Raw genomic sequence first — 12,566 nt, 5'->3', positions numbered from 1 at the left:
TATTTTTTTGGATGCCAGAAAATTATTCAACTTTATATTCTCATAATGTGTATGTATAATATTACTTCAAGAGTCACTACCTAAGTGATGTTTAATATAGAAGACAAACTTGATATCAATTGGTTCACTTGAATAAAACAATGGAGAAGTCTTTTCGTGTAGCTTTCAAAAACCGACAGGTGCATGGCCTCCCTTTATTATTGACAATATTAAAGTCATTTGCAATTCCACACGAAAAGAACGTCTAATTATTTAATAGGTCACTTGTCACACAAAATAAATAAATAAATAAATAAATAGGTGTAGGGATAACCATATGTTATCGAGATATCTTGATCTTGATTTTATGTCATTTTTTTTAAATTTTATGTGCTTGTTTTTGTATGTGAATTTTATATCATACAAGTGGTTTCGTATCAATCATTATTCATTTTATAAATTTCTTGAATATATATAAATTTTTGTTTCAAAAAAAATTATGATATTTAAGTCATTAGTAATTGTTACAGTCATTATCAGAATCAAACTAGACAAGATGATAAACATCTAGGTGTCTAAATAAATATTTTCCCTTTTTATTTTAAGTTGTAGGAATAGATTGTTACAATTAGTTTTCCAACCGGAGATCTAATTCACGTTTGGCATCGACGTGTCTAAATAAATTGAGGCATAATGTTTTATTAAGTTTTTAAATATATGTAATTTTGATTTTTTTTTAAAGTAAAAAAGCTAAAGGATGAACATTTTAGAGTTATTTTTGAGAAAGACACTCCAACAATCATGATGATTCATTAAAAAAGTTAAAAAAAAATAAAATAAAATAAAAGCTAAACATATGTGAGCCTTATTCACCTCAATACAAGTCCACTTTATGTCTTTTAAATTTCTTTTTTTTTTTTTACTAAAAAAATAATAATAACCAATGTTTTATTTATTTATTTTCTAAAAAAAAGCTCACAATAATAAATAAACAAAAACTTGTGTTAAACAATCTCACGAGTCGTATTTTGTGATACAAAACTCTTATTTGAGTCATCCATGAAAAAATATTACTTTTTATGCTAAGAGTATTACTTTTTATTGTGGATATCGGTAAGATTGACATGTCTCACAGATAAAAATTCGTGAGACCGTCTCACAAGAGACCTACTCAAAGAAATAAGAGAACCCCAAGTTTTTTCTTTTCCCAAAAAAATACCCCAAATAATTTCTTTGTATAAAAATAATTGAGCACAAGCGAAAAAAAAACATGGGAGTTTAAAACTATATCAAGAAATAATCTACAAGAATTCAGATTGGCGATAAATTCGCTTAATATTATACATAGAAAGTGCACATAATTACACAATAGAATTTAATACAAATATTCTATACCTTAGATTACTTGTTAATAGTTGTTATAGTGCTTCTGCTCTTTAGGTAATTGCTACCGAACAGAGCATCTAATTCTAAGACAAAGAGTCAGGAAAACAAAAGTAGAAAGAAAAATATATGCGCTATATACCAAGTAGTAGACTATGGTCGAAGCTTGGGCGATTAACGATCAAGACGAAGCTTGATTTCTTTCTCTGCGCATTCGTGCTCCCCACGACGTATTTTCTTCTGAATGTTTGTACATGCTTCTTCTCTTGAGTCCCGATAGCTGAGACTCCCAATTGCTCTTCCACTCCATTTTCTGTTCCATTTGCTGCTCATGCAAAAGCGGCAGCGTTAGCCAAGGGGAGAAAGTGTAAGCCAAAGAGCAGTATCACAAAAAAGGAAAGTTTCTTGAAATGAAATGGAAGGGTTTTTTTATTTTTATTTTTTTACTTTTCAGGTGTTCTAGAAGGGAATAAAACTGAGCGCTGGAACACAACCAAAAGTCGTGAAGTAGGCGACCTTAACTATAGCAGTTGAAAATTCAATATTTCTCAAGTTGTTAACCAAACATATATATTTGCCAACGCTGAAAGGGACACATCAGAGATTACAGCTCAGACACGAAATCATATTGATAAGTCTGTATTTATAAGATTTTGGTCCCCAAATTCCAACTGGCTAAATTGGAAAAATTCATTGATTCTTACTTTTGGGATGTTAACAAACAAGAACGTTGTCAAATTGTCTAACTACTTGAGATACTCAAAAGGTTAATTCGAGCTCGAATTTTAAATTGAAGGACTTTTGAATCTTGTTCAAGAAAAATCTTTAATTTCTTCTCCTACATCTGCCTATGAATTGTTAGGGGAAGTTTTCTAGTCAAATTCATAGGCCCAAGTTCCCATTCGAAAAATCCCCATCTCCAATCCTTCTATATCATCCGTTCACAACCGGAGACGAACAATCGTTGAAGTGGAATGTAACCAATTTGCTGAAACAAAGAACCAGTGCCTTTGAACACAAACAAATATTCGGACAAACTCGAAAACATAAAAAAAAATCCATCAGATTATCGGTGCCAGAAGAACTTAATTATTGCAAAACCCAGGGATTGACTCGAAAATTCATATTTCAGAAACTATACGTAAAATTAAATGTTTATAGGTGATGGTTCAGCAGTATGGTCCTTCTCAGGTTACTTCATCTAAAAAAAACTTTGACTTTTATTTTTCTTGAACTGACCATGGTTTCCAGTAACAATGGAACGAGTCAGCCTAACCATCTCTACCACCACTTCCAACCCGAAAATCTCTACATACACGAAACCATGTATCAATTTTCTGATTCTGATTTACACAGAATTCAAACTTGGACATTCAATTCAAGTGTAAAATCGAAGTACTTCTCCAAGGTAAAGAAATTTAAGCAAAATTTAATCAAACCTCGTCAAATCTGCCACGCCGGCGAGCGGAAAACGCGAGATGAATCCCCGTAGACAATTCGCGATCATATAATTCCCTACTTTTAGGATCCGAAAGCGTTTCATAGGCCTCCTGAACCCGAATGAACCTCTCGGTATACTCTTCAGCCCGGCCCGGCGGCGACACATCTGGGTGGTACTTCCTCGCCAGCTGCTTGTAGGCTTGTTTGATCTCTAATAAAGAACCCGATTCGGATATTCCCAGCAGTTCGTAGAAGCTCGACGCTGGCCTCGAATCGGCGACGGTCACGGCGGATCTGATCAGTCCGCTGCGGAAGGAAACGGTGCGCGGCGGAGAGAGGAGGAAGGAGAATCGAAGTGGGTCGGCCTTTGGGAGTTGTAACATGCTTGAATTGCAGCAGCACATGGCTTTTGCGGGTTGATTTCCAGCGAATTGAAGGTTTCTCGAAGAGATTTTCTTGGTTCTTGGATGATTTCGTACGAGGCGAGAAGCTGAATATATTTATATCAGAGATAGAGGCGCTGATAAGAACCAGATATGTGAATATGGAATATTATGAACACATGATATTTATTCAATTTTTTTTAAAAAATAAATAATAACATATAATTTTATTTTATTTTTCACGAAACTCTTGTGAGATTGTGTCATGAGTCAATTTTGTGAAACAAATCTTCTATGTAGGTCATCCATAAAAAAATATTATTTTTTATGTCAAAAATATTATTTTTTATTGTAAATATGAATATAGTTGACTTGTCTTAAGAATAAAAATTTATGAGACCGTCTCAAAATCTATGAGACCGTCTCAAAAGATATTTATTCTTTATTTACAACAAGTTTTAAGTTTTTTTTAAAATTTCTTTTGGTTTTTTTTATATTTTTAAAGGAAAAATAATAATTTAATTTTTATAAGGCTTTTTACATAAAAATTATTGAGATATAAACTAATTAATAGGAGACTCACTTTTAAATTTTCAGCAACTTAGTTAAATATGTGTTCAGTTTTTGTTAGATCGAAATTTTCTCTAAAATTCTTGATTCACATAAAAAAATGTTTATGCACTCATTGGGCCAACAATTATTTTTCCGAATGAAATTCGGTACAAAAAATTGAATATCTGAAATATATATATGATATTACAGAACTAAATTATTTTAGATCTGGTACAAAAGATAAAATTGAATATAAAATTGGAACAACTATATTAATATCAATACTTACCACACTTGTTTGTGTGCTCAAATATCATATATTAATACTTGATCTAAAAGAGTTTATACTGAAATATCATATATTAGTACCACATATTAAATGTTTTATACCAATTTTTGTTAAGATCAGTGAAATGTTTAGAAAGAAGATTAAATGAACACTCTCAACTTTTTCTTTCTTATGCTTCTGAAATATGTGATTTAAACCTTTTAAGGAGTCAGAAGCTGATTTCGATCTTTGGAAACTGCAGTGGACTACTTAAAATTGGGGAAAGAGTCCACAAAACTTGATGAAACTTAAATACAGTAGAAGGTAAAATAACACCATATTTGTTTCTGGAAGTTCAAAGGACAAAACTCTTCTATGTCTCTCATTTTCTCTTTCCAGAAGGTGTCACTAAAAGATTTTGATTAGCACACATTTGTACAAACTCATTTCAATAAGAGTTACCTTTGCCTACTAAAACTCTTAGTATTACAACTCAACGATCAATGAATTTTGATTATGGGAAAGACTCTTTCAACATAATACAAACGCTTCAAACTTTCAGTGGGTAAATACAATGAAAGAGTGTGTAACCAATATGACAAAGATGATCTTATGAATCTGATAAAACTTTATAGCGTGTGCTAATTTTTTTTGTAGACTTTCAGTATGATAAGCTAAAAGGTGCGAGTGATTTAATTTCACAAAAAAAAAATGAATTTTATGAACATATAATGAAGCATTTTTATAAAACATCTTCAACGTTCGAATGAGAACGACTATTTTTTCCGTTGCGAGTACCTGAATCCAAATATATACTAGTTTTTTATTTTTGTACCCAAATGGTAGTGATTAATTAATTATATGTATAGTTCATTTAATGAATTTAAATAAAGTGTACAATTGTACAGAACGACTACAATAAATAGGGATATCATCTGATAGAAAGTACAAAAAAAACGGATGTCACCAGTGTAGTCTGATAGACTATCGTAAAATACTAACTTTTTGACTACTGCTTCTGGTTTGGTATTGCTTAATTCTTAGTTTTTTCTACTGCTATTTCTTCTTAAGATGTGTTCTAATTCTCTTTAAACAACTTAATATAAAAAAAGTATCATTCTAGTTTTCCTTTAAAATGAATGATGTTTCTGGTTTTCTTTAAGAGTTTTCCTTAAGCATCACATCACCGCAATTAAAAATATCCTTATCAATTTCTATCTTTGTAGTGATGTCAAAACCTAAAAGACTATGAAGAAGTCAACAAGATAAGAGCATAAATAAGCAATGTGAGAATATCAAATAGTATAATCGATAAGCTTAAAAAAGATAAAGAAATAATGATAATTTTGCAGTTTGCTCCTCATCATCATTGATTCCTTCATCTTCACTGGCAACTAGATTATGTTCTGCTTCTTCTTATGCTCTCCTTCTTGCATCTTCTTCTCCCTTTTTAACAGTCGTGCCTTAACCTAGTGAATGAATTCAAATAAGTGTAATTCGGAGATGCCACCAACTTTGTTATCCGAAGTCTGAAGAGAGTGAAATAGATCGGTCAATTTGGCATGTAAATCTTCAAATTTGGAGTCCAGTGCTTTAAGGGAATCAGTTTGAGAATATGTAGAAGATGTGAGTCGAATTTGAGCTAAATGACATATGTCTGGGTCTTGACAAAACTTGATTTGAGCCCAGAAAGCTGAATTAACATTCTGGTCCCCTCTTCGCGGATAGATAAATCTTCTTTAGTCAGACATTCTTTGAAGAAATTAAAGTCAGTTTGAGCCACCAGCTTGTTCAAATGAAATGTGCTTGACCACGTCAATAATCTTGTTGCAGCTTCGTTTAACTTCTTTCATTTCAATTTCTAATGCAGTTTGATGATAAGATGTAGGATAATTTGTTTGCATACGCACTCTAAGTTCGATATGACGAGCAGCACAGTCAGATTTTTCACTTGATGTGCCAGCTTGATTTTCAGAAATGAGTACCACAGCAACAGATGGAGCAATAATGGGTTTTGGTTAAGTGGGTACTTGAATAATAATAGTAGACAATATTTCCCTCATTTTTTGTTGATGTTCATAGGAGAAAATTTTAAGATCAGGAAGTGCAGATGCTTGGGATACCAGATGGAGCTACAGTTTGTAATTAGATGTGTGCTTAAATTAGATTTGTTTGGTCAATCATATACCTAGAACAACCATTGTCCAGATACCAGATGGAGCTACGGTTTATAATTATTTTCTTCATTTCCTACTTCACAAAGTTCAGTGAATTATACCCAATCTTTTTGAGTCCAAAACTTATTAGTCCTTTAGGAACCCACATTTGTACATTTCTGAAAGATTTTGTACTTTGAGTAGCCTCAGGGGTGTGTGCAACAAATGGTTTCTTAACAAAATGCACTTTAAGACGTTGTTCTCTCCTCTTGTTCTTGTTTTCCAGTCTATATATCTTCTGAACTGGTCTATAATTATAGTATCAATAGTTTTCGCTGAGGATTGTACTTCTGAAACTGATCTTTTACTAGATCCAATGTTAAGATGGGCTTCCCCCTCATGTTCAACATAACCGAGACCAACATGTCTTCTTTTGTTCATTTGATTTAGAGGTTAATCAACTTAAACATTAGGTTTGTTGTGTTCATATAGGTACTGGATTTAATAAAGTGAATATATTTCCCTTTGAACATATTTAGTTTCAGCTGATTACAGGTTTCAGAAATGCTTCCATGGATACTCAATCCAAGACGAGTTTTGTCTTCGGATTGCTTATGTAGCTGTTGCATCTTCTCTAATGAGAGATAAGACTTATTCCATAAATTTACCAATAGCGACAACTTCTGACTATCTATCAGTAGTACTTGGTAATCAGCTATCACTCGTTCATTCTCGGTTTTCAACCTATTCACTTCGGCTTTCTGATAATTGCAACTGCTATCTTGTGAGCACGTGAACTCATTGATTTGATCTAAAAAGCCTTGGTTTTCAGTTTTAATTTCCTCGAATGATTGAGATAGATTTGAGTACTCTTCAACCATGTCATGCAATGCTTTAATTAAGTTATTACGTGTAAATTATTCAGAATAAAAATCAAATACCTCATCTGTAGTCTAGGTTGAATGAGTATCTACAATGAGACATTGAACTTCTTCAGAATCACTTTCACTGAATTGGCTCTCTAAGTCTAAAGACTCAGAACTAGAATCTGCCTACTTTTGTTTTCTTCAGCAATCATCGCCTTGCGTTCTTTTCGAAATTTATTTTCATTATGCTTATGTCATCTCTTATTATATTAATCTTTCTTGGGCTTAGGACAATAATCAATAAAGTGTCCAGTCTTCCTATAGTTGAAATAGTTCATGTCCCTGCATGATGACTCTTTCTTGAAGTTCCGATTGGGGTTCTGATAAGTTATATTCATTTTCTTCATGAATCTTGAAAATTTCTTGACAAATAATGACACATAGAATTGTTGCTGATTTTCTCAGCAGTCTTTTCAGATAGTATTTCGGTAGTAGTTGAAACACTTGAAACAATAGCAGTATCAGTAAAAGCTTTAGTTGACTGATTTGATGAAGGTTCTTCATCACTTCTTACTTCCAAATCAAACTCACAGGCCTTCAAGTCTGCCAACAAGTCATTGAGTTCCAGTTTTCTCAAATCCTTTGATTCTCTCATTGTCATACCCATAATATTTCATTCTCTGGGAAGTGCTCTCATAACCTTGAGCGCAATTTCCCTGTTGCCACATTCTTTGCCAAGAGATGCTAGCTTGTTGATAATGCTACTTAATCTTTCATCAAAGTCATTTAGAGATTCTCCGACCTTCGTTTTAATATTATCATAATCTACATTGCTACGAAATGTTTATTTTATTTGTCTGATAATTTTCTTCACATAGCTGGATCGACTTTTCTCAGATTTTTTTTTGCAGAAGAACATATCTTAATTTTGTTGATGGTGTTTTTGTCAAGAGTCTTGTAGAGAATTTCCTTGGCTACATTATCCTAGTTATTTTTCTTTTTTATCTTCGATGGTCCATCGTTTCTATGTTACTCCAGCATTTGTGGAGCTCCATCTATTATAGTCATTGATGTATTGGCTTTAATAATCTTAATGTACTATTAATGATGACATACTACATGTCATCATTTTGTGCTGTAAGATGATCTTTCATCTTGTTTTTCCAGTCGTTAAAATCTTATTTAGAGAAAATGACAATCTTGCTGAAAGATGCCATAGCTTTTGTAGCAGATGTTTCAGAATGAGATAAACCCTCTCTCATACCACTTGTTAGGATCGATAAAGTATTTAGAAGGGGGAGTGGGGGTTGAATGAACACTCTCAACTTTTTCTTTCTACTGCTTCTGAAATATGTGCTTCAAATCTTTTTAGGATTCAGAAGTCGATCTCGATATTTGGAAAGTGTATGCGGATTACTTAAAAGTGCGGAAACAGTCTACAACACTCGATGAAACTTAAATACAGTAGAAGGTAAAATAACACAAGGTTTGTTTCTCGAAGTTCGAAAGACAAAATCGTTCTATGTCTCTTCATCTTCTGTTTTCAGAAGGAGTTACTAAAAGATTTTGATCAGTACACACTTGTACAAACCCGCTTCAGTAGGCTTACCTTTTTCTGTTAAAATTCTTAGTATTACAACTCAACATTTAATAAATTTTGATTTTGGGAAAGACTCTTTCCGCATATTACAAACATTTCATACTTTTCAGTGAGTAAATAAAATGAAAGAGTGTGTAACCAATAATGACACATATGATCTTATGAATGTGATATAACTTTACCGCGCGTGCTGATTTTTTGTAGACTTTTAGTATGATAAGCTAGAAGATATGAGTGATTTCTCAATTTCATAAAAAAAAAAAGTGAGTTTTGTGAACACATCATGAAACCTTTTTATAAACCATCTTCAACGTTCAAATGAGAACGAATCTTTTTCCGTTACGAGTACTTGAATCCAAGAATAGACTTGTTAATTTGTTTATGTACCCAAAATGGCAGTGATCAATTAAGTATCTGTACGGTTCATTTAGTGGTTTTAAATAAAGTGTACTATTATACATAACAACTACAATAAATAGGGACAACTTCGATAGATAATACAAATAAAACGAATGTCACTAGTGTAGTCTGACATATTATCGTAAAATAATAACTTTTCTGACTGTTGCTTCTGGTTTTGTATTACTTCATTCTCAATTCGGTCTACTGGTATTTTTTTTAGGTGTGTTCTGATTCTCCTTAAACAAATCAATACCAAAAACTATGGATCTGATTTTCCTTAATAAATATTTCTTCTGGTTTTCTTTAAGCTACTTAATACCAAAAAATATGGTTCCGGTTATCCTTAAGAGTTTTTCCTAAGTAGCACATCACCACAATAAAAATATCCTTATCAATTTTCATCCTGAAAAAACATGTGTCATTAATAACAAAATTGTTGATATATGTTTAGGTACTCAAAAATCATAAATTAGTGTCAGATCTGAAACATGTAGTACTTAGATATCATATATTAATACCATATTTTCAAGATTTTGTACCGAATTTTCATCCGAAAAAGAAGTATCATTAATATTAAAATATGTTATACATATTTGCATACTAAAAAAGCATATATTAGTCACATATTTAAAACTTCTGAAATATCATATATTTGTTTCATATTTTCAATGTTTTATATCGAATTTCATCTGAAAAATACATGTAAGCCGATGAAGTGCAGAAATATTTTTTGGATTAGTCAAGGAATGCAGAAAAAGAATCAGTCTGACATGAATTGAACACACATTTAACTATTGGGATGCGGATATTTGATCATTTGCTCCTTCAAGCCCCATTAAATCTATTAAAAATAGGGATAAAAGCATGAATAAAGAGTGGATTGTTAAGAAAATTTGAATTAAGATGCATTAATTATCATATATAAATTTTCAGTTTGGTATACGTAACTTTAAAAATAAAATTAAATTGGTAGATTAAATTGATGTGTGCCAAATAGACATGAAAAAAAAAATGTGTAAAGAGGCGGTTAATAACTAACAAAGCATACATGATAGATGCATATAATAAATTTTTAATTTTATAATAACATGTTTTATTTAAAATAATTAATATGACCATTTCACGTTAAACTGAGTTTTTAAATAACATTTTAAAGAAATTTTTTTAAATTAGTTTTATTTATTATTTATTATGATATATGATGAAAATTAACTAATTTGACACAAATCTAGAGTAGTGCTTATTAATATTTATCATTGTGTTCGAATGTTTACTTTTATCGTAATATCTTTCGCACACGTGCTAATCACGAATTTTTTATAATCTGTCCCATGTCTAGTTTCTATTGCATTTAAGCAAGAGATATTATTTGTAACAAACTAACAACAATTACTTTTAGCATTCTAAAATTAAATGGAAATTTACTGTTTACTTTAATTATTTTTAAATATAACTTTCACGAAATACAATATCTTGTGGTTTTTTTATTATTAATTTAAAAATAAAAAATTATTTCAAAAATAATTCAAAAAATAATAATTTTGCAGAAATACTTTAATATGTGCTTCGTAAGCTAGGATACTCAATACTATTCAATTAAATTTTTTTTTTCTTTTGCATTCAATAATTATACAATATTCGATATGCAAGTACCTTCATTTTGTATTTTTCCTTGAATAATTGAATCTTTTTCAAATTTTTCATGTGATTTCTGAAATATGTCGGATCAATCAATGAAAATTATACAATTAATTTTTAATTTTATAGACGCGTATTATAATCTATATAATATTGTGAACTTCGATGATATTTCAATGAGTTGTAAATTTTCTCGAGCATTCTGCGTAAATTTTTCAATATCCTGAGAGATATCTTCTTCGAGCATTCTGCTTAAATTTTCTCTCAAATTTCCTCGGCAAAATGTCTAATATCGATTTACTCTTATATTTTGATGGTCATGTAGTTATCGATAATGAATCGGTTGAATATAGTATTCCATGTATTAGACCAAAAAGAATCGCATCATTGCACTTATCAAAAAATAGTAAATTATACATATCGTACTTTATCTCAATCTATTAAAACAACTTGCAGAAATAATACAATATAAACGATGCAACAATGATACAAATGACTCAACAATACAAATGATATAGTTCCAATCAAGTAGAAGAATAATCATCAAAATTACAATGATACAAATGACTCCCGGTTCCACAACCGGGTGGATTACGTCTTCTCGTCCCTCTACGCAATCCAACATCTTCAGGATTTTCATCATTTGAGTAACCTGAAAAAGTGATAGGTGAAATAACATTCCTCTCTGGTCGCATATCATGGACAATATACTGAGGACCAACATTAAGCAGATTTGTGAAACTTTGTATGTCTGACCAAAATGGAGTTTGATAATCTTGGTGACCAAACGAATGTAAGTCAGCAATCCCCAAATCACTGGAAAAACCAGGTTGAGTAGTAGAGGGTCCTGCAATATTCAACTCAGTTGACAGAACAGTAGTGGCAAACCCACTTGGTTGCCTAACCATGTCACTTCCTCATCCGAATGATGACTGATGCGAAAAAGGAGAAGGCGTATTGAAGTTTTGTTGGACATTAAATTGCACGGCAAAAGTATTATATAGATATGGTTGAAAACCAACATCATTAACTGTAGGTGATATTGTGCGTACAGTTATTCGATTATACTATTGAAAATAATCTTCGTCAGTTTGCATCGATCTCCCGTGTCGTCCCCCTTTAGCAACATATCTCAACCTACTATTCCACATTTTAATTGAATTTTCATGATATTCTCTCCAATTTGTATTTTGATGATCTGTTCTCTTGATATTATGAAGATCATCGTTGTCGAGAGCAGACCCTGAAATAGATTGTCGTCTTTTGAATTGTCGCATCAAAAGGGTTTTGTATATGGAGGAAGATTGTCCACGTGGAGCATCCGTGCTTACAAAGCACAGATAATGCTCCACCTCACTATAATCCGTGTTTACGAAGCACAGATTAAAGTAATTTTGCAAAAAAAATTTATTTTGAATTATTTTTGAAATTTTTTTATTTTTAAATTATTTATAAAAAAAACCCTATATCTTGTGGTTAATTGCAGGATCAGAGTGGTAATTCATAACTTTAAGGACTAATACATGTAAAACGATCTTTACAATTTTTGGGTTTGAGTTTGAATTCGAAAGAGGTCCTTAAACCATAATTTGCGTTCATATTCTTTTAGACTCAAAACAAATTTTTTAAATTAAAGAAATATATTAAAGACAATATAAAATCTCGTCTAAAAAACCATGTACAAAATTATCACTAAAAAAACTCGTCTAACAATTTTAGATCTAAAAATATTAATCAAACTTATTTCTTTCTCAATTGATAATATAATCAATCCATTCAATTTTTTTTCTTGTGGCATGGTTGATAGGAGAAAAAGTTTTGACGAGCATTAACTTTGAGAAATTTCGTTTTGCACTTACTACTGTAATCAAGATAGTGAACAAGATTTTATAAACAATG

The 12,566-nt window shown here is 31.3% G+C and overlaps 1 protein-coding gene across 1 annotated transcript; it reads right to left on the bottom strand.

Moving 5' to 3' along the window:
* Nucleotides 1–1,295: 1,295 nt before the first annotated feature.
* LOC140964153 (chaperone protein dnaJ 20, chloroplastic) lies at nucleotides 1,296–3,325 on the bottom strand. Its single transcript, XM_073423700.1, has 2 exons — nucleotides 2,802–3,325; nucleotides 1,296–1,687 (listed from the first exon to the last, which is right to left on the bottom strand). Exons 1-2 carry the CDS (start codon nucleotides 3,204–3,206, stop codon nucleotides 1,544–1,546), a joined length of 549 nt encoding a protein of 182 aa, XP_073279801.1. The 5' UTR covers nucleotides 3,207–3,325; the 3' UTR covers nucleotides 1,296–1,543.
* Between the last annotated feature and the right edge of the window lie 9,241 nt (nucleotides 3,326–12,566).

The sequence above is a fragment of the Primulina huaijiensis genome, chromosome 2 (genome assembly GCF_012295235.1).
Source record: "Primulina huaijiensis isolate GDHJ02 chromosome 2, ASM1229523v2, whole genome shotgun sequence".
Taxonomy (NCBI): domain Eukaryota; kingdom Viridiplantae; phylum Streptophyta; class Magnoliopsida; order Lamiales; family Gesneriaceae; genus Primulina; species Primulina huaijiensis.
The sequence above is the reverse complement of the archived record's forward strand: the minus strand, read 5'-3'. Positions and strand labels throughout refer to the sequence as shown.

Bases quoted from the DNA above. Each gene is read 5' to 3' on its own strand.
- LOC140964153 (XM_073423700.1), bottom strand. From the start codon at position 3,206: ATGTGCTGCTGCAATTCAAGCATGTTACAACTCCCAAAGGCCGACCCA. The intron at 1,688-2,801 runs GTTTGATTAAAT...TTGCATGAGCAG, and splicing joins GGCGTGGCAGATTTGACGAG to CAAATGGAACAGAAAATGGA.